Source organism: Prionailurus bengalensis, chromosome C1, assembly GCF_016509475.1.
Source record: "Prionailurus bengalensis isolate Pbe53 chromosome C1, Fcat_Pben_1.1_paternal_pri, whole genome shotgun sequence".
Classification (NCBI taxonomy): Eukaryota; Metazoa; Chordata; class Mammalia; order Carnivora; family Felidae; genus Prionailurus; species Prionailurus bengalensis.
In genome coordinates this window covers 189643398-189668997 of record NC_057345.1, presented here as the reverse complement: position 1 = coordinate 189668997, position 25600 = coordinate 189643398, and the positions used below count along the sequence as shown (strand labels likewise).

General features: G+C 36.6%; 1 protein-coding gene across 1 annotated transcript in view; it reads right to left on the bottom strand.

The window, feature by feature from the left end:
• Positions 1–25600, bottom strand: part of FAM117B (family with sequence similarity 117 member B) — a 102812-nt gene that overhangs the window by 14528 nt on the left and 62684 nt on the right. Inside the window, exons 3-4 of the mRNA XM_043577514.1 lie at positions 11883–11975; positions 10544–10657 (exon numbers count right to left, since the gene is read on the bottom strand). Of these exons, the coding sequence (XP_043433449.1) occupies positions 10544–10657; positions 11883–11975 (207 nt within the window). The remainder of the gene's footprint in view (positions 1–10543; positions 10658–11882; positions 11976–25600) is intronic.

Here is a 25600-nt window from a genome sequence, read left to right as displayed (position 1 = left end):
TCTAGTGCCACAATTACCTATACTCGAGGAAAGGAATTTTTAAAAGGCAATTTATCAAAAAATATGTACACATTTTGGTTAGAAAAACAAAATCAGTGTCAAAGTCCACATATAATAACAAGATTGTAGACATAAGAATAATTTCCCTATGAAATTTATTTATAATTTCACTGTAATTATTTTATTACATTTTGTTAAGAAAATTATATAATTCATATTCTTCTTTTTCCACTGGCACATTATTGCTTTTGAAAAGAAATAACTGATTATATATACTTAAAGGATATTACACGGTTTCCTGACAAGATACTCAAAGTAAAATATGAATAAGAATTGTAAAGGTATCTGCTAAAGTCAACAGCAACAGTGTGCCAGAAGATCATCTTGTATATCGTCTTGCGGTCTAGTAAAGAAATGTGATTAACCCACCCTTCATTTAGAGGGGTTTCTTTGAAAAACCTCTCTTTCAGGGGAAGGTGGGCAAGGAGACAAAGGTAACAGGGCCTCCAATCATCACTAGTTTCCATTCAATGGATAGATCCCTGTTCTGTGATATAGAACTTAGTGTTAAAGCTGTATTTCTCCTCTTTTATTCCTGCTCACCTTTATAAGCAAGATTTTTTTAGAAATAAGCATAATACAGGGGCACCTGGGTGGCTCAGTCGGTTAAGTGTCCGACTTCAGCTCAGGTCACTATCTCAGGGTCCGTGAGATCGAGCCCCGCGTCGAACTCTGGGCTGATGGCTCAGAGCCTGGAGCCTGCTTCCGATTCTGTGTCTCCCTCTCTCTCTGCCCCTCCCCCGTTCATGCTCTGTCTCTCTCTGTCCCAAAAATAAATAAACGTTAAATAAAAATTAAAAAAAAAAAGAAATAAGCATAATACATCAACAATCCTTGGAAAAGGCAAATTTCCATCCTTGGAAAATTTGTGAGAAAAAAGCAAAAGGGAAGCTTCAATCTGGAGTGGACAGAAAGAAAAGATGGAAGTGAAAAGGGAATAGATAATATGAGAAGCTTGAGGGTATGAGGAGAAGATTGGGGAACAGAGCAATTAAAGGGGGGGAAATCAGAAGACATTATTAGAAGAAAATGGTATTTTTTTTTAATTTTTTTTTTCAACATTTATTTTTGGGACAGAGAGAGACAGAGCATGAACGGGGGAGGGGCAGAGAGAGAGGGAGACACAGCATCGGAAACAGGCTCCAGGCTCTGAGCCATCAGCCCAGAGCCCGACGCGGGGCTCGAACCCACGGACCGCGAGATCGTGACCTGGCTGAAGTCGGACGCTTAACCGACTGCGCCACCCAGGCGCCCCAGAAAATGGTATTTGAAAAAGAATGTGAAAGGACAAGAAATTATTTTAAGAATAAAATACATAATAGGGAAAACACAAAATAAAAATTGTAGCTACTGTTTACTGAGCATCCATCCAGTGTGGGCCAGATACCACATGCCCTCTCACTTCGTTTTCAAGACCATTCTCTGAGGTGGGCTGCAGTGGTTCCCCTGTTACATGTGAGAAAAGTAAGACTCTGGGGCCCAACAGTAAGCAATGAGGAAGTGCTGCCACTTATCCATCTCCTTATTGCCACTTCTCAAAAGAGAGCCTAGAACAGACATGATGCTTATTCAACAAGGCTTGTACTATGAAGTGAATGTCTGTGTCCCCTTTCAAATTTCATACACTGAAGTTCTAACCCCAAAGTGGCTATTATTTGGAGAAGGGAGCTGTAAGGAAGTAAATTTTGAGGTTACATAAGGATGAGGCCCCGGTCTAATATAAGAAAAGAAATAGTGAGGTGACAAGAAACAGACTCAGACTAAAGCAGTAAAGGGTTAAAAGAAATCTACAGCTCATGAGCATGGAGTTGAGAGCATATTAGAACATTTCTGTCACGCACTCATCCTACCTATGCTTGGACTCATCCTGTGTCAGGAAACAATGGCAGAGAACTGGTACAGACTAAGAAAAATCTCAGGAGTTAGTATATATATAACAAACTCAACTCTGAGCTTAATTTTCTCTTCTAAATGTCACAAAACAAACAACAGCTTGCACTGGATGCCATTTTCAGGCTGCTTTCAGACATGCATTTGGTTTGTAACTGTTAAGTTACAGAAATGAAGGAGACTAGAAGAGGAGGATGCTCTGACAAGGTTGTTACAAAAGGCTGACCTTTCTGGATTTTATAACCATAAATATCTTAAGAACAGAAAGCTTAAGGTTTCTGGGTGTTATGTTGGGAAATGCACATACAGAGAAACCTGCCAGTGTAATAACTAACAGTACATCTGGTTAATGCTTTTCAAGGTAGCAAAGAAGTCATACTCTACACATCTGGTAAGAAGTTTTTCTCAAATATAATCTAAACAGCAGCAAGTATTTATCAACAGTTTAGTCTAATTAAAGCAAAGGAAAGAAAATAAGGAACAGAAAACTGCCACTTCCCTAAGGTCAACACAGCATTTTAGGTAAACGAAGCGAAGGTTCAACTATAATTAAATAAACTAGTTATATGATAATCCACTAAAGTTGTCAGGGATTTTCCTCATTAAACACACATTCCTTACATAGCTAAATTCTAAAATAGCCTAAAAACTGAGAGTCTGCCAAGAAAGACGACCTAGAGGTTTGGTCAATACTGAATCTTCTAAGATGAATCTACATTATAACTTAAATACCTGTTTCAAAGTGTGGGGATAAGACTGTGTACAACAGTCAGGAAAGATGGGAAGAATACCCACTGAAGCAGTAGCTGAATAGGGAAAAGAAATAGAGTTAAATTTTCAAAGGAAAAAAATAGAAAAAGATCTGTTCAGTAATTCAACAGAGACCTCTGAGAGAAATATGTGCCAGAATGTAACAAATATGAGCCTAATATAACAAAAGGGATGGGAAAACTGATGTTTGGAATGGTAAAAAAAAAAAAAAAAAAAAAAAAAAAAATTAGAATGAATCAGAAAAAAACCCTTTCCTATCTTAAGAGGTTTTGATTTGGAGCCTCCACGTGCCCTTGATGCCTCCTGTTCTGTCGACATAAATGTAGTTCTGTCCTCTCATCTGGTATCCATCTCTTAGATCTTTTAAGCTGCAGTTATACTCTCTAATAAAGGACGCAGCGGAAGTACCTACTCTTTTGATTTCTAAGTGGTAAAATCTTTAAAAATTTAAGAATACCAATCATGTCCTAGACTGCCATATCAAGATTCTAGTGCAGAGCAGCAATTTTTATTTTTAAAGTGCAATGCCCTTCATTCCTCAGATGAAAATAGGTTTTTTCCTTTCCTTTTTTTTTTTTAATGTTTATTTTTGAGAGAGAAGGAAAGAGAGAGCAGGAGAGGAGCAGAGAGAGAGGGGGACAAAGTTTCTAAAGTGGGCTCTGTGCTGACAGTAGAGAGTCTAATACAGGGCTTGAACTCAGAAACTGCAAGATCACAAGACGAATTTGGACACTTAACTGACTGAGCCTCCTAGGCACCCCAGTTTTTTCCTTTTCTTCTTCACTACCACTTTGCTCTCAAACCCTCATAGGGTGCTACAAAACTATAGTGTTCCCAGCTCATATGAAGAAATAAGAAAATCCTACGGGAGGGCTTTCTTGCTTGAGGCTAAAACAAACAGAAAACACCTGCATGATTTTTTAATTCTCACCTCTAAAGTAGTTTATGTGGCTGTGAAGATGCTGGCATCTCCCATTCTCCTGTTACTAACATCTAATTCTAATCCCCAAACAATTCTGAAATGTGTTGGGTATATTTTCTAATGGGAGTATTTCTTGAAATACTCCTTAAAAATATGGCATTATAAGCATCTAAAGGCTTTGTCAATTTTGGAAACCAGAGACATGTGAAAGATTCTAAGAAACTTGCCAGAATTTATTCTTCATAACAAATAATCACCCCCCAAAGAACCACTCAAAAAAGTATGTGAGAATTCTTTTCTAACTATAATAAATCCATTGTAAGCCCAAGGAAAAGACCTTTTGTTAACTAGTGGTTGTAGACTATACTACCATCAGAAGAGCAATACTGTTCCCCTGATTGTTAAGGAATACTAAAGGAATTTCCCTAGAAGTAATCTACATATCATGAAATACAAAGAAAACATTTTAATAACTTGGAAAGTCTATCAAGAGAAAAATCAAAGAGGGACCCCTGGATGATTCAGTTGGTTAAGCATCCAAGTCCTGATTTTGGCTCAGGTCATAATCTCACATGAAGTCCTGAGATCAAGCCCTGTGTTGGACTCCACGCTGAGTGTGGAGCCTGAAGATTCTCTCTCTCTTCCTTTGTACCTCCTCCACTTGTGCCTTCCCCCCCACACCCCCCAAAAAAGAGAAAGTTCAAAGATCCCTCCCCTAAAATATTCAGATTTCCTAACCAAATAATGGAAAATCTATCACCAGAAAAGGAAAAATGCAGAAAAAGCTTTAAGCACACACTGGACCCAACTAAATGGCAAATATTTGAGAAATGCTCTATAGAATTGGAAATATTAAAAATGTTCCTGAAGCAGTTGTAATAACATAAATATTTTTCCATGTTAAATAGAAAAAAAAACAACATAAAAAATAAGATATGGTATGATCTCAAAAAGGAACACAAAGGAAAAAAGAAAATTATCTTCAGAATGAGACTCGATGCTTTTTTTCTATTTAATGTATTTTAATAACACTTTTAAGATATAATTTTTCTTTAAAAAATATTTATTTATTTACTTTGAGAGAGAAAGGGAAAGAGAGAGGGAGAGAGAGAATCCCAAGCAAGCTCCATGCTGTCAGCACGGAGCCCAACACAGGGCTCAATCTCACAAATCGTTAGATCATGACCTGAGCCTAAATCAAGAGTCGGATGCTTAACCAACTGAGTTACCCAGGTGTCCCTAAAATATTTTTCTATTTGATATTTTTTCATTTCTAAAATTTCTGTGATAAGCATATAAATACTTTTTTTTTAATAAAAAAGCTTCTGGGAAGCTTTTTTAAAAAAAGGTTTCTTTTGAGAGACAGAGTGCACGTGTATGTGTGGGGGGGAGGGGCAGGGATGGGGAGAGAGAGAATCCCAAGCAGGCTCCAAACTTTCAGCACAGAGCCTGATGCAGGGCTCAACCTCATGACCCTGAGATCATGACTTGGGCCAAATCAAGAGTTGGATGCTTAAGCACCAAGGCACCCCATATATAAATACTTTTAATGATAAAAACTTGGGCCACCTGGCTGGCTCAGTTAGTAGAGTATGTGACTCTTGACCCTGGGGTTGTGAGTTTGAGCTCCATGTTGGGTACAGAGATTGCTTTAAAAAATAATAATAATGAAAATAAAATATAGCCCAAAATTTAAAAAGATAGCATAAAAGCTTTAAAAATAAGTTTGATATTAAATTGGCAGAAAAGCCTGGTAAAAAACCCAACTGGTTTACTTCTTTTATATTAGATCCTACCTCAAATGACCTAAGATTTACTGAGCAATTATCAAGTGCCAAGAATTGCATTAAGTGTTTTATAATATTCTATCCCATTTAAACCTTAGAACAACACAACAGGTAATATTATAATGCAAAGAACCTGATGAACCTCATACAGTTAACAAGTGGCAGAATCATATCTAACCTAGAGTCTGACCTCAGAGCACCTGTACTTATTCTCTATACTGTTATATGACCTCCTGGTTTACTTTTTGTTTTTTACCATCTAATCTGTTATTTCCAGACAATTAAATTTGTATTTTATATATCTGTTTTTAATGTTAGTAGATATTTTTTATAAGAGCTTATTGAAATTCACAATACCTACCACTCACCCAATTAAAGTGTACAACTTTTGTTTTAATGATTACTAAACAGAGTTGTACAACCATTATAATAAATTTTAGAAGCACACTAATTAAAAAAAAAAAACAACAAAACCCTCCAGCAATTGGCTGGAGCCAATTGCTCTGCCAGCAATTGGCAACCACCAATCTATAATCTGTCTCTACAGGTCTGCCTATTCTGGACATTTTAGTGGAATCATAGAATATGTGTCTTTTTGTATTTGGCTTCTTTCACTTAGCATAATGTTTTCAAGGTTCCTCCATACTGTGGCACATATCAGTACTCCCTTTTCATGACTGAATAATATTCCATTGTATGGATATACTACATGTTATTTATCCATTCATTGGCTGATGAACATCTGGATTGTTTCCGAATTTTGTGAACCATGTTGCTATGAACATTTATTTGTGTACAAGTTTTTATGTGAACATATGTTTTCAATTCTCTCAGATACATACTGTGGAGAGAAAGCGCTGAGTCATATGGTAACCCTAATGTTTAGCCTTTTGAGAAACTGCCAGACTATTTTCCAAAGTGGCTGCACTTTACATTCCTATCAGCAAAAGATAGGCAAGCGTTCTAATGTCTCCACATCCTAACACTTAGCTACCTTTTCTTTTTTAGCCATCCTTATGAGTATAAAATAGTACCTCATTGGAATTTTTTACTGCATTTCCCTATGGTCGGGAATGATGGTTAGCATCTTGTTCACGTGCATAGTGACTATTTGTATATCTCCTTTGGAGAACTCTCTATTAAGATCCTTTGCCCATTAAAAAATAATTTTTTTAATCTTTATTTTTGAGAGAGAGACACAGTGTGAGCAAGGGAGGAACAGAGAGAGAGAAGGGGAGACACAGAATCTGAAGCAGGTTCCAGGCTCCAAGCTGTGAGTACAGAGCCTGACATGGGGCTTGAACCCACGAACCACAAGATCATGACCTGAGCTGAAGTCGGATGCTTAACGGACTGAGCCACCCAGGCGCCCTGATCCTTTGCCCATTGGGTTACCTTTTTATTACTGAGCCACAAGAGTTCTTTATATATTCCAGATGCAAGTGCTTTATCAAATAATGTGACTTGTAAGTACCTTCTATTTTGTTGGTTGTATTTTCACTTTTTTGGTGGTGTCCTTTAAAGCACAAAAGTTTTCAATTTTTATAAAATCCAATTTACCTACTTTTTTTCTTTTGTTGCTTGTGCTTTTGGTGTCGTATCTAACAAACCATTGCCTAATCTAACCCTAAGAGCTTTTAGTTTTAACTCTTCCATTTAGGCCTTTGATCCATTTTAAATCACTTTTGTACATGGGTGTGAGGTTAATGGATATATATATATACATATTTTAATGTTTGAGAGAGAGAGAGAGAGAGAGAGAGAGAGAGAGAGAGAGAGAGAGAGCACAAACAGGGAAGGGGCGGAGAGAGACCGAGACATAGGCTCCAGGTTCCAAACTGTCAGCATACAGCCTGACTCAGGGCTTGAATTCATGAACTGTGAGATCATGACCTGAGCTGAAGTCAGGTGCTTAACCCACTGAGCCACCGTTCCTTGAAGGATATATTTTTAAAAGTCATGTTTTGGGGCGCCTGGGTGGCTCAGTCGGTTGAGCGTCCGACTTCGGCTCAGGTCACGATCTCACAGACCGTGAGTTCGAGCCCCGCGTCGGGCTCTGGGCTGATGGCTCAGAGCCTGGAGCCTGCTTCCAGTTTTGTGTCTCCCTCTCTCTCTGCCCCTCCCCCGTTCATGCTCTGTCTCTCTCTGTCTCAAAAATAAATAAACGTTAAAAAAAAAAATTAAAAGTCATGTTTTAAAGGCTAGAATTGGCATTACCCTTTTACTCCTATCTCTCCATTGTTACCATCTCATCAATCATCAGCTAACATAGTTTAAAAAATTCAGACTCTGAAGTCAAATTGCCTGGGGGTTAGAATACTAGCTCTAACCTAGATTCGTATGACCTAGGACAAAAAAACCTAAATTCTCTGGGCCTCAATAGTAATAAGCCTTACCTCAAAGATGAGGATTAAGTGCTAGTAATACATACAAAAGCTAAATAAAGTGTTTGCCATATAGTAAGCACTTAATAGACTTCAATTATTAATTATTACTTTTTAAATATCATTCAGGTTTGGCCATTCTCTCCAACTCCATAGCTCCTATCTTATTTTAGACCACTGTCATTTCTTACCTGGATTACAAACCCTATTCTTAAATGGTTTTCCTGCCTCTAATCTTGTCCTCTTCCAAATTCATTCTCTACTCTGAACTCATAATGACCACTCTAAAACCAATCCCCTGTGTTAAAAAAAAAATAGTTCTGGGGTGCCTCTAGGACAAAGTCCAAACTTCTTAACAACTGAGACATGAAGACTTTCAGATCTGGCTGCTATTTAACTCTCTAGCCTAACCTCTTACTATTACTCCTACCTGGAGCCACGATTTCTTCCACCTCTAGAAGAATGACTAAATCAGCTTTCAGGTATCCACCTAGATACCACATTCTCTGAAAGGCCTTTATAGATGGCTCCAGAACCAATCCAAGGATAAATACCCCTTCTATAACAGTGTAAAACTCTGCCAAACACTATCAACACATTCATCACACTGTGTAATAATTGTTTACTTATATCTGTCTGAGACTTGGTGGGGTGTAAGCCCCAATATTTCATTTATCATTGTATCCCCTAATGAGTACTACAGTATGAGCCATAGGATAGATATTGTGCAGACAGAGCAACGACCTCAAAAGTACCCAATCTCTAAGTGGTACTTTTCTCCACTAGAGAGAGAACCTACTAAAACTCAGCCATACCCATAACTTAGTATTTTCATGCTAATAGTATGAAAGTTTCAACTAAACACGAATACCACTGTTGTAGTTATCATGATGCATGTGTTTGATCTCTGGTTGGCTATTAACACTCAAAAAAAAAAAAAGTCAAGTAGTCAAGATGTTTGTTGTGCCAAGTGTACAAAACTCAAATTACATAAATTTATTTTTCAAGTTACCCTATTTTCTAGTCCTTATCTTCTCTGAAAAGAGAGGTTTTCAAGTTAAATATGAACTTTGTGCAAGCTCCAATAATATTAAGCAAATTCAACTTACAAGGGGGGAAAAAAAGAAAATTCTGGATAATTTACTACTTTAATTGCTGATTTTAATGCAACTTTAAAAAAGTCACTTCACAGGCACCTGGTGACTCATCAGCTAAGAATCTAACTTTTGATTTTGGTTCAGGTCATGATCTAACAGTTTGTGGGATCGAGTCTTACATTGGGCTCTTCGCTAACAGCATGGAACCTGCTTGGGATTCTCACTCTCCCTCTTCTCCACATGCACTCTCTTTCTCTCTGTCAAAATAAATAATTTTTTTAAATCACTTCAAAAACTGATAAACTCCTAAAATCTATCACTTAATTCACTAAAGTTCAACCTTAATCCTCATTCTACTTAGGAATAAAAATATGAGTGGAAATAAAAAGTGGCTCTATCTCTTAGAAATACATTACAAATTATTAATGGATAAATTAGAGGGAGTAAAAGGTTGGCAAATTCACCTGTAAAGCCACCTATAAATTCACCTATGAAGCTTCACTTTGGAGAGTGAAGGAGTTTGGTTTTTAATTAGTATTCCAACTTTGACAGTTATCAGTCTATTCAAATTTTTCATTTCTTATTTTGTCAATTTTACATTTTCTATTTCTCCAGACATAAATCCAGTTTGGTTATGTTTTTAAAGGTATTAGTTTATATTCATATTTTATAATTAAAATACCTTATACATAGAAAAGAGCAATTAGAAACTACAACCAAACTATAAATTTATGAAATTAAATTTGACCCATGTATTAACATTTAAGGGCAAAATTAATTTGAAAAAATATATACCTCTATTTATACTTTCTAAATTTTTTTTTAACGTTTATTAATCTTTGAGAGACAGAGACAGAGCAAGGGAAAGGGGCAGAGAGAGGGAGACACAGAATCTGAAGCAGGCTCCAGGCTCTGAACTGTCAGCACAGAGCCCAACACAGGGCTTGAACTCTCAAACTACAAGATCATGACCTGAGCCAAAGTCGGACGTTCAACCTACTGAGCCACCCAGGCGCCCCTCTACTTATACTTTCTCTTGAAAAAATCCACATATACTTGGCAGTCATCAGAAGCTATCACCTATAAAAAAGGGTTGGCAAACTTTTTCTTGCTCTTTTTGCCAAGGGACCCAATCCAATTTTAATTCAGTTTAAGAGAAATGTTTCCTGGGTGAGCCACTGAAAGCAGTTCATAGAGTTCTATAAAGGAATCAAGCAATTAAAGGTTTTCCCCTACTGAAAGACTTTATGAGATGTATCATCGTTATCTTCAATCTTTAGATGAAGAAACTGAAACTCAGAACAGACTGCTCATCCAGGGTCTGGTTCTATAGCCAATGCTTACCTCTCTATTATTTGGCCTCAATATACTGAATTGATAAAGACAAAATTATGGTAAATCAAAATATGTAATTAGCTAGGTCTCCTAAAAGTCAAATCACAGATCACTAAAGGAAAATATCATTTTGTCAACTTAGTATCTTGAATTTTTTATGGACGCTAATTCAGTATTTAATCACGGTTTCAAATATGCTTTTGGACATTTTTATCCTAATCAGTTACCTATAAAATAACATATCACCAGGAAAACAACAAATCCCTTATTTGGATTGTGTGGTATTTGGGCTCCTACCTGACACTGGTTAATAGCTGCATGGTTGCCATGGAATGGAGACTGTCTTTCTTTATCTCGATGATGTCGACTGCTGTGTTTACTTCTCTGCAATTGTTGGCGTAATTTTGCAATCTGAGAAGGGGAAAAATAAGAGTATCAGAGTTTTCCAAGATACACAAAATATATCCTTGCTTAGTAAGAACCAGTACAATTCAGCCTTAATAGATCTTTTGACCTTTAAAACCCTATCACAAAATCTGACTACACAAAATTTATATATATACACACATCCACATACACAAGTGTGCACTTATGTGTATCTCTCTTTTTTTTTATTTTTAAAAAAAAAATTTTTTTTTTCAACGTTTATTTATTTTTGGGACAGAGAGACAGAGCATGAACAGGGGAGGGGCAGAGAGAGAGGGAGACAGAATCGGAAACAGGCTCCAGGCTCTGAGCCATCAGCCCAGAGCCTGACGTAGGGCTCGAACTCACGAACCGCGAGATCGTGACCTGGCTGAAGTCGGACGCTTAACCGACTGTGCCACCCAGGCGCCCCAATGTGTATCTCTCTTTTAGAGAGAAACAAAATTACATTCCAACACTGTTCAGAGCCTTCAAGCTTCCCAAATACTAAACCAATGAAGGTTTCAGCACTTAGAGTAAATGAATTACATTATAGCTTTCACAAAGAATTTTAATGAAAATAATTCTCATTGTCCTAACAATGAGCCATATTTTATTTAGATTTAGATTTCTTTAAACGCCTAACCTTCAACAGCTCCAAAAATCAAACAGTACTTAAAAATCAATTCAAGCCATGAAATGTATTCACAGATACAATCTTTAAATAACAAACACAATTTCAATCAATATCCCATATTATTCCCTGACTGAATCTTTCTTTTGTATGTAAAGTGCAAATATCGTAAGTGTAGGCACAGAAAATAGTAATCAGCATAGGACCATAACCAATTTGGTTTACTGGATTAATCAATTTCAGAAACACTACCATTAAATACAGAAATAATAAACGTGAATTTGTTGTATCACTATAATTTTATAAATCTGACACTTAGATTAACAGGTATGGACTCTCATTTAATAAGAAAAAAGACAAAGAAAAACACATAATCTGTAAGTAATGTGTGTATTTCCCCCATTCAAATCTCTATCCAATCAATGTAAGAACTGTTTCGTTATTTCTCAAGTAAACAAAACCAAAAACAAACAAACAAACACCCACACAAAACAAAACAATGCAAACAGACAAATCCTTGTTGCCCACAACTTCAAGGAACTAGTCAGGGAAGAAATCAAACTTCCACACCCACTTCCTTGGGACCATTTTCCTGACCTCTTTAAGTTGATCTGTACTGCCCCATGATGCTGAACGCTTGTGAGACCCTTTCTTCTTTTCAGCATATTCTTCGGCCCATGCACTCTCTGTCTATAATGGGAAAAAGAAGGAAGGGGTATGTTAATCATTTAACGATAATGTACACCACATCTGCAACAAAATGGATGGATCTTCAGGACATTGTGCACAATCAAAAAGTCAGGTGAAGAAAGACAAATACTGAATGACCTCACATGTGAAATCTAAACCACACACTCAGAGAAAAAGAGATGAGATTTACGGTTATCAGAGACAGTAGGAGTTGGGGGAGGCACCTGAAGGGGAATTGGATGAAGGTGGTATAAAGGTACAAACTTCCAGCTATAAGATTAAGTACTGTGGAGGTAATATATAACATGATGGCTATAGTTAATACTGCTGTGTGGTATATTTGAAAATTGCTAAAAGAGTAGATCCTTTTAAAAGTTCTCAGCGCGGGGCGCCTGGGTGGCGCAGTCGGTTAAGCGTCTGACTCCAGCCAGGTCACGATCTCGTGGTCCGTGAGTTCGAGCCCCACGTCAGGCTCTGGGCTGATGGCTCAGAGCCTGGAGCCTGTTTCTGATTCTGTGTCTCCCTCTCTCTCTGCCCCTCCCCCGTTCATGCTCTGTCTCTCTCTGTCCCAAAAATAAATAAACGTTGAAAAAAAATTAAAAAAAAAAAAAAAAGTTCTCAGCGCAAGGAAAAAAAATTTGATTTATATGAGGTAATGGATATTAACTAAACTTACTTGGTAATCATTTCATAATATAAGAATTTCAAGTCATTATACTGTACAAAAACTTATACAGTATTGTGTATGTCAATTATATCTCAATAAACCTGAAAAATAATTTCATTTCTTAAAAAAGTATATATTTTTCTATTGTACAATGCATTCCCATTATAGAAAAATTAAGTACTAGAAATATTTAAAATAACACAATGACCCAAAATTCCTTTAGCACCAGTTGCTTTAATTATCATATTTTAGTTTATTTCCTTCATTTCTATTATTACAAAAACTTAATTATTTTTACATAATGGTAAATATAGCATTTATTGAACAAATGCATACTAATAATAGCTAACATTCCTGTGATCTTATTATATGCTAGGCACTTTACTTTATGAAAACATAGTGAAAGGTCTTCATAGTATCATCTGATTTAATACATACAAAAGTTCTACAAGTTCTGCAGACAAGGAAGCTTGGTAAATAGCCTAATGTGTCACAGCTAAGAAGTGGCAAAGCTAAGATATAACCTAAGACTCTGGAGTTCATAATCTTAACCTCTGTTCTATGTCTAGTCTTGCTTTAAATATCTGCAAAATTGGGGCGCCTGGCTGGCTCAGCTGGTTAAGCATCCAACATCCGCTCAGGTCATGATCTTGCGGTTTGTGATTTCAAGGCTCATGTCAGGCTCTGTGCTGACAGCTCAGAGTCTGGAGCCTGCTTCGGATTCTGAGTCTCTCTCTCTCTGTTCTGCTCCTGCCCCACTCATGCTCTATCTCTCAATAAACTTTAAAAAATTTTTTAAAAACCTTTAATAAAAATAAATATCTGCAAACAGGGGCACCTGGGTAGCTCAGTTGGTTAAGCAATGACTCTTGGTTTCAGCTCAGGTCATGATTTAGTACCACATTGGGCTCTCCGCCCCTGCCTCTCTGTCCCTCCCCTGCTCACTCTCTTTCAAAATAAATAAATAAATAAACTTAAAAACATTTAAAAATCTGCACAGTGTAGCCTCAAAAATGTTAAATCCTTAGTGGTTATACAAAATCCAGAATTTAAAAATCAGAAAAAAAAATACAAATGAGTTCTCAGTACATAAAAATATGCACAATCTCTTCATCTAAACAGAACAACAACAAGGAATGACTTTGAATGACACACTGGACCAAGTGGACTCAACAGATATATTTGGAACATTTCATCCTAAAGCAGCAGAATATAAATTCTTCTCCAGTGTACATGGAATGTTCTCCAGAATAGATCACATACTGGGACACAAATTAGCCCTCAACAAGTACAAAAAGATCAAGATCATACCGTGCATATTTTCAGACCACAATACTGTAAAACTGCAATCAACCACAAGAAAAAATTTGAAAAGATAACAAATACTTGGAGACTGAAGACCATCCTACTAAAGAATGAATAGGCTAACCAAGAAGCTAAAGAGGAAATAAAAAGGTCATGGAAGCCAGACAAAACGATAATACCACAACCCAAGACATCTGAGACACAGGAAAGGCAGTCGTAAGAGGGAAGTATATAGCAATCCAGGCCTTCCTAAAGAAGGAAGAAAGGTCTCAGATACACAACCTAACATTACACCTTAAAGACCTGGAAAAAAAACAGCAAATAAAACACAAAACCAGCAGAAGACAGGATAATAAGGATTAGAGTGGAAATTAATGCTATTGAAACCAAAAAAACAGATCAATGAAACCAGAACCTGGTTCTTTGAAAGAATCAACCAAATTGATAAACATTAGCCAGTTTGATCAAAAATAAAAAGGAAAGGACCCAAATAAATAAAATCATGAATGAAAGAGGAGAGATCACAACCAACACAGCAGAAATAAAAACAATAATAAGAGAATACTATGAGCAAATATATGCCAATAAAATGGGCAATCTGGAAGAAATAGACAAATTCCAGAAACATTCCTACCAAACTGAAACAGAAAGAAATAGGAAATTTGAACAGACCTATAACCAGTAAAAAAAAAAAAAAAAAGAAAAAAAATTGAATTAGTAATCAAAAATCTCCCAAAAAACAAGAATCCAGAGCCAGATGGCTTTCCAGGGGAATTCTACCAACCATTTACGGAAGAGTTAACACCTACTCTCTTGAAGGTGTTCCGAAAATAGAAATGGAAGGAAAACTTCCAAACTCTTTCTATGAAGCCAGCATTACCTTGATTCCAAACCAGACAGAGACCCCACTAAAAAGGAGAACTACAGACCAATTTCCCTGATGAACATGGATGCAAAAATCCTCAACAACATATTACCCAACTGGATCCAACAATATATTAAAAAAAATTATTCACCACAACCAAGTGGGATTTTATACCTGGGATGCAAGGCTGCTTCAATATCTGCCAAACAATCAATGTGACTCATCACATCAATAAAAGAAAGGACAAGAACCACATGATCCTCTCAATAGACGCAGAGAAAGCATTTGACAAAATATAGCATCCTTTCTTGATAAAAACCCTCAAGAAAGGAGGATAGAAGGAGCATACCTCGAGATCATAAAACCCATGTATGAACGACCCAATGCTAATATCATCCTCAGTGGGGAAAAACTGAGAGCTTTCCCCCTAAGGTCAGGAACAAGACAGGGATGTCCACTCTTGCCACTGTTATTGAACATACTATTGGAAGTCTTAGCCTCTGCAGTCAGACAACACAAAGAAATAAAAGGCATCCACATCAGCCAGGAGGAGGTCAAACTTTCACTCTTCGCAGATGACATGACACTCTATATGGAAAACCCAAAATATTCCACCAAAAAACTTCTAGAACTGATCTATGAATTCAGCAAAGTGGCAGGATATAAAATCAATGCACAGAAATCGGTTGCATTCCTATACACCAACAATGAAGCAATAGAAAGAGAAATCAAGGAGTCGATCCCATTTACAATTGCACCAAAAGCCATAAAATACCTAGGAATAAATCTAACCAAAGAGGTGAAAACTCTATACACTGAGAAGTATAGAAAGCTTATGAAAGAAATTGAAGAAGGTACAAAAAATGGAAAAAGATTCCATGCTCCTGGATAGGAAGAACAAATATTGTTAAAATGTCGATACTACCCAAAGCAATCTACATATTCAATGCAATCCCTATCAAAGTAACACCAGCATTCTTCACAGAGCTAGAAGAAATAATCCTAAAATTTGTATGGAACCAGAAAAGACCCTGAATAGCCAAAGCAATCCTGAAAAAGAAAACCAAAGCAGGAGGCATCACAGTCCCGGACTTCAAGCTATACTACAAAGCTGTAATCATCAAGACAGTATGGTACTGGCACAAGAACAGACACTCAGATCACTGGAGCAGAATAGAGAACCCAGAAACGGACCCACAAACATATGGGCAACCAATCTTTGACAAAGGAGGAAAGAATATCCAATGGAATAAAGACAGTCTCGTCAGCAAGTGGTGCTGGGAAAACTGGACAGCGACATGCAGAAAAATGAACCTGGACCACTTTCCTACACCACGCACAAAAATAAACTCAAAATGGATGAAAGACCTAAATGTAAGACAGGAAGCCATCAAAATCCTCGAGGAGAAAGCAGGCAAAAACCTCTTTCATCTTGGCCACAGCAACTTCTTAATCAACACATCTCCAGAGGCAAGGGAAACCAAAGCAAAAATGAACTATTGGGACCTCATCAAAATAAAAAGCATCTACACAGCAAAGGAAACAATCAGCAAAACTAAAAGGCAATGGACAGAATGGGAGAAGATATTTGCAAACAACATATCAGATAAAGGGTGAGTATCCAAAATCTATAAAGAACTTATCAAATTCAACATCTAAAAACCAAATAATCCACTGAAGAAATAGGCAAAAGACATGAATAGACACTTCTCTAAAGAAGATATCCAGATGGCCAATTGACACAGGAAAACATGCTCAACATCACTCCTCATCAGGGAAATACAAATCAAAACCACAATGAGATACTACCTTACACCTGTCAGAATGGCTAACATTAACAACTCAGGCAACAACAGATGTTGGTGAGGATGCGGAGAAAGAGGATCTCTTTGGCACTGCTGGTGGCAATGCAAACTGGTGCAGCCACTCTGGAAAACAGTATGGAGGTTCCTTAAAAAATTAAAAATAGAACTACCCTACGACCCAGCAACTGCACTACTAGGCATTTATCCAAGGGATACAGGTATGCTGTTTTGAAGGGACACATGCACCCCCATGTTTATAGCAGCACTATCAACAATATCCAAAATATGGAAAGAACCCAAATGTCCATCAGTAGATGAACAGATAAAGAAGATGTGATATAAATACACACACACACACATATATATGTATATATATATACATATATGTACATACATATATACATATATATGTGTGTGTATATATATATATACACATACATACATACGATGGAGTATTACTCGGCAATCAAAAAGAATGAAATCTTGCTATTTCAACTACGTGGAAGGAACTAGAGGGTATTATGCTAAGCAAAATTAGTCAGAGAAAGACAAATATCATATGACTTCACTCATATGAAGACTTAAGAGACAAAACAGATGAACATAAGGGAAGGGAAGCAAAAATAATATAAAAACAGGGAGGGGGACAATAACATAAGAGACTCTTAAATATGGAGAACAAACAGAGAGATACCAGAGGGGTTTTGGGAGGGGGAATGAGCTAAATGGGTAAGGGGCATTAAGGAATCTACTCCTGAAATCACTGTTGCACTATATGCTAACTAACTTGGATGTAAATTAAAAAAATAAATTAAAAAATTTAAAAAAATATGCTCAGTCTCACCCATAATAAGAGAAAAGCAAATTAAAACCACAAACTGGGTGATTTTATTTCATACTCTCCTACATTGCTGGTAGAAGTGTAAATTAGTACAGCCTTTATGGAAGGAGACTCAGCAATTGCTGTCAAAGTTACAAATGCACATACCCTTTATCTCACCCTTCTTTTGGTTATTTATCATGCAGATGTACAAAATGTTTATCTTTATGCACAAAATGATACAGCATATTATTCCCTGTAGCACTGTTTTTACAAGATTAGAACAATGTAAATAGAGGATCTGTTAAATAAATTATGGTATATCTTTACAACAAAATACTTATTCAGCCATTAAAAATGAATAAGGAAGTTCACAATAATCTCTATGAGATATTAAGTGAAAAACTCAAGGCTCAGTATAGTATGTATAGCAACTACTTTTATAGAGGACCAGTATAAAGAACATACATATATGTAAAGTATCTCTACAAGAATATACATTGTAACAAAAGAAACATCAGTGGCTTCCTCATGGGAAGAAGATCCTTCCTTCACTGTATTATACTTATGTACTTCTTGATTTTTGTACTATAAGAATGAATGTACAGCCTGTTCAAAACAATACTCTCTATATAAGGTGTGGGGGGTGACTTTTAAAGGGGGAATTTTTTTTTTTGAGAAATGTATTTTTATTTATTTTTTAATGTTTAAAATTTTTTACTTAAATTCTAATTAGTTTAACATACAGTGCAATATTGATTTCAGGAACAGAATTCCGTGATTCATCACTTACACACAATACCCAGTGCTTATCATACATAATAAGTGCCCTCCTTAATACCCATCACCCATTTAGCCAACCCTCTACACACCTCCCTCCAACAAGCCTGTTTGTTCTCTATCATTAAGAGTCTTTTATGGTTTGTTTCCGTCATTCTTTTTTTTTTTTTCTTTTTTTTTTTTTGCCCCTTTCCATACATCCATCTGTTTTGTTTCTTAAATCCCACATATGAGTGAAATCATATGGTATTTGTCTTTCCCTGCCTTATTTTGCCTAGTATAATACATTCTAGCTCCATCCACGTCACTGCAAATGGCAAGATTTCATTCTTTTTGATGGCTGAGTAACATTACACTGTATGTGCGCATATATATGTGTATATATATGTATATATATAATATGCATCACATCTTTATCCATTCATCAGTCAATGGACATTTGGGCTCTCTTCATAGTTTGACTGTTGTTGATAGTATTGCTATAAACATCAAGATGCATGTACCCCTTCAAATATGTATTTTTGTATCCTCTGGATAGATACCTAGTAGTACAATTGCTGGATCATAGAGTAGTTCTATTTTTAACTTTTTGAGGAAACTCCATACTGTTTTCCAGAGTGGCTGCATTTCTACCAACAAAAAGGTTCCCCTTGCTCCACATCCTTGCCAACACCTGTTGTTTCTTGTGTTAGTGTTAGCCATTCTGACTGGTGTGAAGTGGTATCTCATTGTGGTTTTGATTTGTATTTTGCTGACGATGACTGATGTTGACCATCTTTTCATATGTCTGTTGGCCATCTGGATGTCTTCTTTGGAAAAGTGTCTATTCATGTCTTCTGCCCATTTCCTCACTGGATTATTTGTTTTTTGGGTGTTGAGTTTTATTAGTTCTTTATAGATCTTGGATACTAACCCTTTATCACATATGCCATTTGCAAATATCACTTCCCATTCTGTAGGCTGCATTTTAGTTTTGTTGATTACTTCCTTGCTGTGCAGAAGCTTATCTTTATGAGGTCCCAATAGTTCATTTTTGCTTTCATTTCCCTTGCCTCCGGAGACATGTCTAGTAAGAAGTTGCTATGGCCAAAGAGTTTGCTGCCTGTGTTCTCCTCAAGGATTTTGATGGTTTCCTGTCTCACAATTAGGTCTTTCATCCATTGTGAATTTATTTTGGAGTATGTATAAGAAATTGATCCAGTTTCATTCTTCTGCATGTTGCTGTCTAGTTTTCCCAACACCATTTGTTGAAGAGACGGTCTTTTTTCCACCAGGTATTTTTTCCTGCTTTGTTGAAGATTAGTTGATCATATGGTTGTGGGTCCATTTCTAGGTTCTCTATTCTGTTCCATTGATCTATGTGTGTTTTTGTGCCAGTACCATGCTGTCTTAATGACCAGAGCTCTGTAATATAGCTTGAAATCTAGAATTGCGCCACCTCCAGTTTTGTTTTCCTTTTTCAGGACTGCTTTGGCCATTAGGGGACTTTTGTGAAAGTCCTCTGTGAAAAATTCTAGTGGTATTTTGATAGGGACTGCATTAAATGTGTAGATTGCTTTGGGTAGTATAGACATTTTAACAATGTTTGTTCTTCCTAATCCAGAGCATGGAGTGCTCTTCCATTTCTTTGTGTCCTCTTTAATTTCTTTCATAAGTGTTCTACAGTTTTCAGAGTACAATTCTTTTACATGTTTGGTTAGATTTATTCCTAGATATCTTCTTGTTTTTGGTGCAATTACAAATGGGATTGACTCCTTGATTTCTTTTTCTCCTACTTCATTATTGGTGTACAGAAATGCAACAGATTTCTGTACATAGATTTTATATCCTGCAACTTTGCTGAATTCATGTATTAGTCCTAGAAATTTTTGGTGGAGCCTTTCAGGTTTTCTACATAGAGTCTCATGTGCAGATAGAAGAAGTCTGACTTCTCCCTTTCCTATTTAGACGCCTTTTGTTTCTCTCTGATGTCTGATTGCTCCAGTACTATGTTAAATAGTAATGGTGAGAGCAGACATTCTTATCTTATTCCTGACCATAGGGGAAAGCCTCTCAGTTTTTCCCTAATGAGGATGCTATTAGCTGTGGGCCTTTCATATAAAGCCTTTATGAGTTGACGTATGATCTTTCTATCCCTACTTAAGGGGGAATCTTTCTATATGGATAGAGTGATGCCCTTAAATAAAAAACAAGGTTGAAGGATATATATACATCACATATATACAGTATTCCTGCCAAAAATGTAGTAAGTTGAATTTAATTGTGAAGAAACAGAGACTTACGTTGAGAATATTCAACAAATATACTGGCTTGCACTCTTAAAAAATATATCTATGTCATGAAAGACCAAGAAAAGCTAAGGAACGGTTTCAGAATAAAGAATACCAAATAAGCATAACATCTAAATGCCAAGTGTGTTTCTTGACTAGATCCTGGCTTACATGAGAAATTACTACAGAGAACAATGAGAAAACTTAAAAAATTTGACTATTTACAACATATTAAATAATAGCATGGTATCAATCAATGTTAAATCTCCTGAATTTGGTAAGTACTTTGGTAATTTTTGTAAGTCCTTGTTCATATATACATGTTGAACTATTTGAAGAATCAGAATGTCTTCAACTTACTAACAATTAGCAAATAGTAACAATAATAACAGCAATTATATACACACAAAAAATAAAAATACATATTAAAATGTTCATATATAAATGTTTATATTTGGTGAATATAAGTGAGGAGTCTACTGGTGTTCAATCTACTATTCTTGCAACTTTTCTATAAATGAGACTTTCAAAATACAACTTTTTTTTTTAATTAGGGAAGTCTAAATATAATAAGTGTAAGATTTAACTCGAGGAAAAGCAAAAGAATGTAAAAACTTCCTATAGACTTGTTAAGAACAAATTAAAATGAGAACAAGAGTATTAAGACAAATAAAAGTAAACATGAAGAGCAACAGCTTTGCTAATTTCAGCTGTAAGATGGTCAAACAAGAAAAATTACTTAGCAAAAATCACTGATTTTACTTAAACTCCTAACTCAAAAGATAATTGTTCTCTTTGTTCCACTAAGAAGCTGTGCCTTTAAGACACTCTAGATATTAATAAAAAGTAAAACTGAGTTTTAATTAAGTACATTTCAATTTTTGTTCAGCCTTGCACTGTATACCACAAAACTATTAAGTATCTACTACTAACATGTCAGACACTGGACTAGGTACTGAGGTTAGAGAGGAAACACAGTTCTTATTTTCAAGAAGTTTTTTCTAGGAGAGAAAGGATAAATATCCAATTATGTTACAATAAATAGCCACATGTGATGATAGAAGTTCCCTCTAAGAAAGGCATCTAAACCAGAACTAGAAGGACAGGGAAGCAGGTAGGCAAGATTTTATGAAATTGGGGGAGGCTTCAGAGTATAAGTTATCTAAGCAAATGGTGGGAAAGCATTCCATACAAAATAGAAATCCTGGGAAGCATCAGTGAACAGAGTACACAGGGCACTGCAAGTCCATTATTGAGAGCTGGAGTGTATTTTCTAAATTATTTTTAACAGGTAAAAAAAATATCAATTACACAGTCAAGAAACTGTATTTGTTTTAAAGGATTCCATGATGTAATCCTACTTTGTTACAGCCCAGCCTATTTAAAAAACAATGTATAGAGTCACTGGCCTAGAGAAATCTAATCTAACGTGGGAAAAGAAACCCAAAAAACAGGAACACCAGTCAAGTGGTGAAGCATCTGGAAATTAAAAAAAAAAAAAATTAATGTTTATTTATTTTTTGAGAGAGAGAGAGAGAGACAGAAAGAGACAGAGCACGAGCAGGGAAGGGGCAGAGAGAGAGGGAGACACAGAATCTGAAGCAGGCTCCAGGCTCTGAGCTGTCAGCACAGATCCTGTCACAGAGCTCAAACTCACAACTGTGAGATTATGACCTGAGCCGAAGTCAGACACTTAACCAATGCCACCCAGGCACCCCATGGAAATTTAGATTACTTCAGAATCCTAGGCTTAACCAAGAAAGTCAAAGCTACTAGGAAGCAACTACAGAGCTTATACAGAGGTTATTATATTAGGTCTTAAAAAAAAAAAAGATTTTTAACACTTTTCTTCTCTCTTAATATTACAATCCAATTTTAACCAATGGACCAAGGTTTTATACAAAAGAGCAAGTTACTCAAAAAGTATTTTTTTTAAAAGCTAATCTACCTCTTTAGTACTTTCATTTCTAACACTAGACTTATAAATAGCTACCTTCAGTAATTCTACATTATTGTAGTCTCTAATTTACAAAGTATATAATTTTATTAGGTTTTAATAACAGGCCATCTTATAGTTTCTGAACTTGGACTACAATTTCATGCCAGTGCAAAAACTGAAAAAGAAAACAAGCTCTTAATCAAAATAAACCCCTGAAGAGGGAAAAATAGCCTCTGAAATGTAGGAGTTCTGAGAGAAAATAACAAGATTTTTAAAAGGAAAAGATGACTGGTTTATGTAATAAAGTAAACCAGACACCAATCACATGAGTCACAAATTCACATATTCACATGTCCCCTGTGAAGAAGCGTAGGTGGTTAGGAAAGTTGGGAAGAGATTACCTTTTGAGTCAAAGGAATGTCAAAGAATCCAGCCATACATACATGCTTCATTTCATTCCCACAAACTGGTATAGTCAGAAAATTCAAAAGGCACCCCTTGCCAATTAGGTGAATTAAATTAAATTAATGGAATTACAACATAGATAATGCTAGAAATACAAATTGGTCTAAGTTTGGAGGGCAAGCTGGTAAATGGTGTTTTTAAAAGAATCATTAAAAGAACATGAGAGGAGGGGGGCCAGGAGGTAGAGGTTGGTGGCAATGTAGTATTTAGTAGTGTACCAAACTCTGAAGCAGAAATAGTAGATGAGTCTGGCAGATGGTCTCATCGACCAGCCCTGCTCCACTGGCAATGGCAAGCTAAGGCACTGCACTAGAGAGACTCTCAGGCAATTTGAGTTCACAGGGAATAAGCAATGTCTTGCCAGAGACACAGAAAAAAAGAAATGATGCCACATTTTTGCTATCTTTGTGTCAAGTAATTAGGATAACAAATAATCACGTACAATAAAATCTTAATCAGGCACTCATTCTCATGACCAAAGCAATGATGGGGTGGAGGTACGGCAGGAGAGGAGATTAACATCTTTAAAAACTTGCTGCCACACTCCTACTAAACTTTTTGTTTTTAATGTTTATTATTTATATTTGAGAAAGAGAAAGAGCATGAGTGGGCAAGGGTCAGAGAGAGAGAGGGAGACACAGAATCCAAAGCAGGCTTCGAGCTGTCAGCACAGAGTATGACACAGGGCTCAAACCCACAAACTGTGAGATCATGACCTGAGCTGAAGTCAGATGCTTAACCGACTGAGCCACCCGGGCATCCCTTCCTAAACTTTTTTGATGCTGCCTTTCTCTGTATTTTTCAGAACCTCTGCTTCTCATTCCCACTCATCCCTGAAATACTGAGATAGACCTTGGAGTCATACATATTTTTTTAAATGAAGAACCAGGGCTCAGAGTCATAACATGAAAAGTTTTGTCAAAAGTCTAACAGGAATTTCCTGCAAGCACCCATCTACACTATAAGATAAATTACTTCCATCATATTGTCTGCTCTAGCACTGTCTGGATCAGGGGTGATAAAAGAGCCCCAAGTCTCTCAACATGGGCAAAAACTGCTAATCAGTCCCAATAATCTTTAGCCTGAATCTTTTTCAACATAATCCTCCAGGGAAGCTAATAGCAGTTAACCAACTACACAGGATATGAAATCTACATGCCATTCTTGTTGTGACAATAACCAAAGGTAGTAATTTCAATGGCAAGCATTTATTAAATGCTTACTATGTGCCAGCCACTGTTCTAAGTGTTTTATATATATTTCCTTGTTTAATCCTTGTTTAATCCTCATAATAACCTTAAAAGACAGGTACTATTCTTTTCCCCATTTTATTTTTTTTTTAATGTTTATTTAATTATTTTGAGAGAGACAGTGTGTGTGCGTGTGCAAGCAGGGGAGGGGCAGAGAGAGAGAGGGAAACAGAATCCCAAGCAGGCTCCACGCTCAGCCCAATGCAGAGCTTGATCCCATGACCGTGAGATCACGACTTGAGCCAAAACCAAGAGTGGGGTACTTAACTGACTGAACCACCCAGGTGTCCTGCTCCCATTTTACAAAGAGGAAACAAAAGCACAGAGATGTTAAAAATTGCCTGAACTCCAAAGAAGATATACAATAAGCATATGAAAAGATGCTCAACATCATCAGTCATTAGGAAAATATAAATAAAACTCACAAGATATAATTTCATATCTACCAGGATAGCTATACTGAAGAGAAAACAGAAAAATAGTTAAGTTTTGGTGAGGATATGGAGAAACTGGAGTCCTTATACACTGCTGGAGGGAATGTAAACTGGTGCAGCTGCTGAGCCATATATTTTAGAGGAACTGCCAGACTGTTCCTCTAAAAGCTAAATATATGACCCAGCAATTTCACTCCTACATACGCGCCAAAAGGAATTGAGAGCAGAGATTCAAACAGATATCTACACACCAATGTTTGTTTCAGCACTGTTCACAATTGCCAAAATTTGTAAACAACCCCGATGTCCAAAACCAGAAATGGATAAACATGTTTATCCATCCAATAGAATATTATTCAGCCATGAAAACAAATGGTACAACATGGATAAACCTTGAAAACATTATGTTAAGCAAAACGAGTCAGATAAAGAAGTACAAATATCATATGCTTCCAGTTATATGAAATACCTAGAACAGGCAAATTCACAGAAACAGAAAGTTGAATAGTGGTTACAGGGGCTGGAAAAAGAATGAGGACTTACTGAGTTTTTGTTTGGGTGATGAAAAGTTTTGAAACAGATAATGGCAATAGTTGCACAAGAGTGTGAATGTAATTGATGCTACTAAGTTATATACTTAAAAATGGTCAAAATGGGGGCACGGGGGTGCTCTGTCAGTTAAGCATCAGACTCTGAGTGTGGAGCCTGTCTGCTTATGATTCTCTCTCTCCCCTCTCCCTTTGCCCCCTCCCCTGCTTGCACTAGCTCATGTGTACTCTCTCAAAAAAAAAAAAAAAAAAATTTTTTTTTACATTAAAAAAACCCCTTTTTTTAATGTTTATTTTTGAAAGAGAGAGAGAGACAGAGACAGAGAGACAGAGTGTGAGCAGGGGAGGGTCAGAGAGAAAGGGAGACACAGAATCCGACACTCCAGGCTCTGAGCTGTCAGCACAAAGCCTGACGTAGGGCTCCAACTCACAAACCGTGAAATCATAACCTGAGCCGAAGTTGGTTGCCCAACCGAC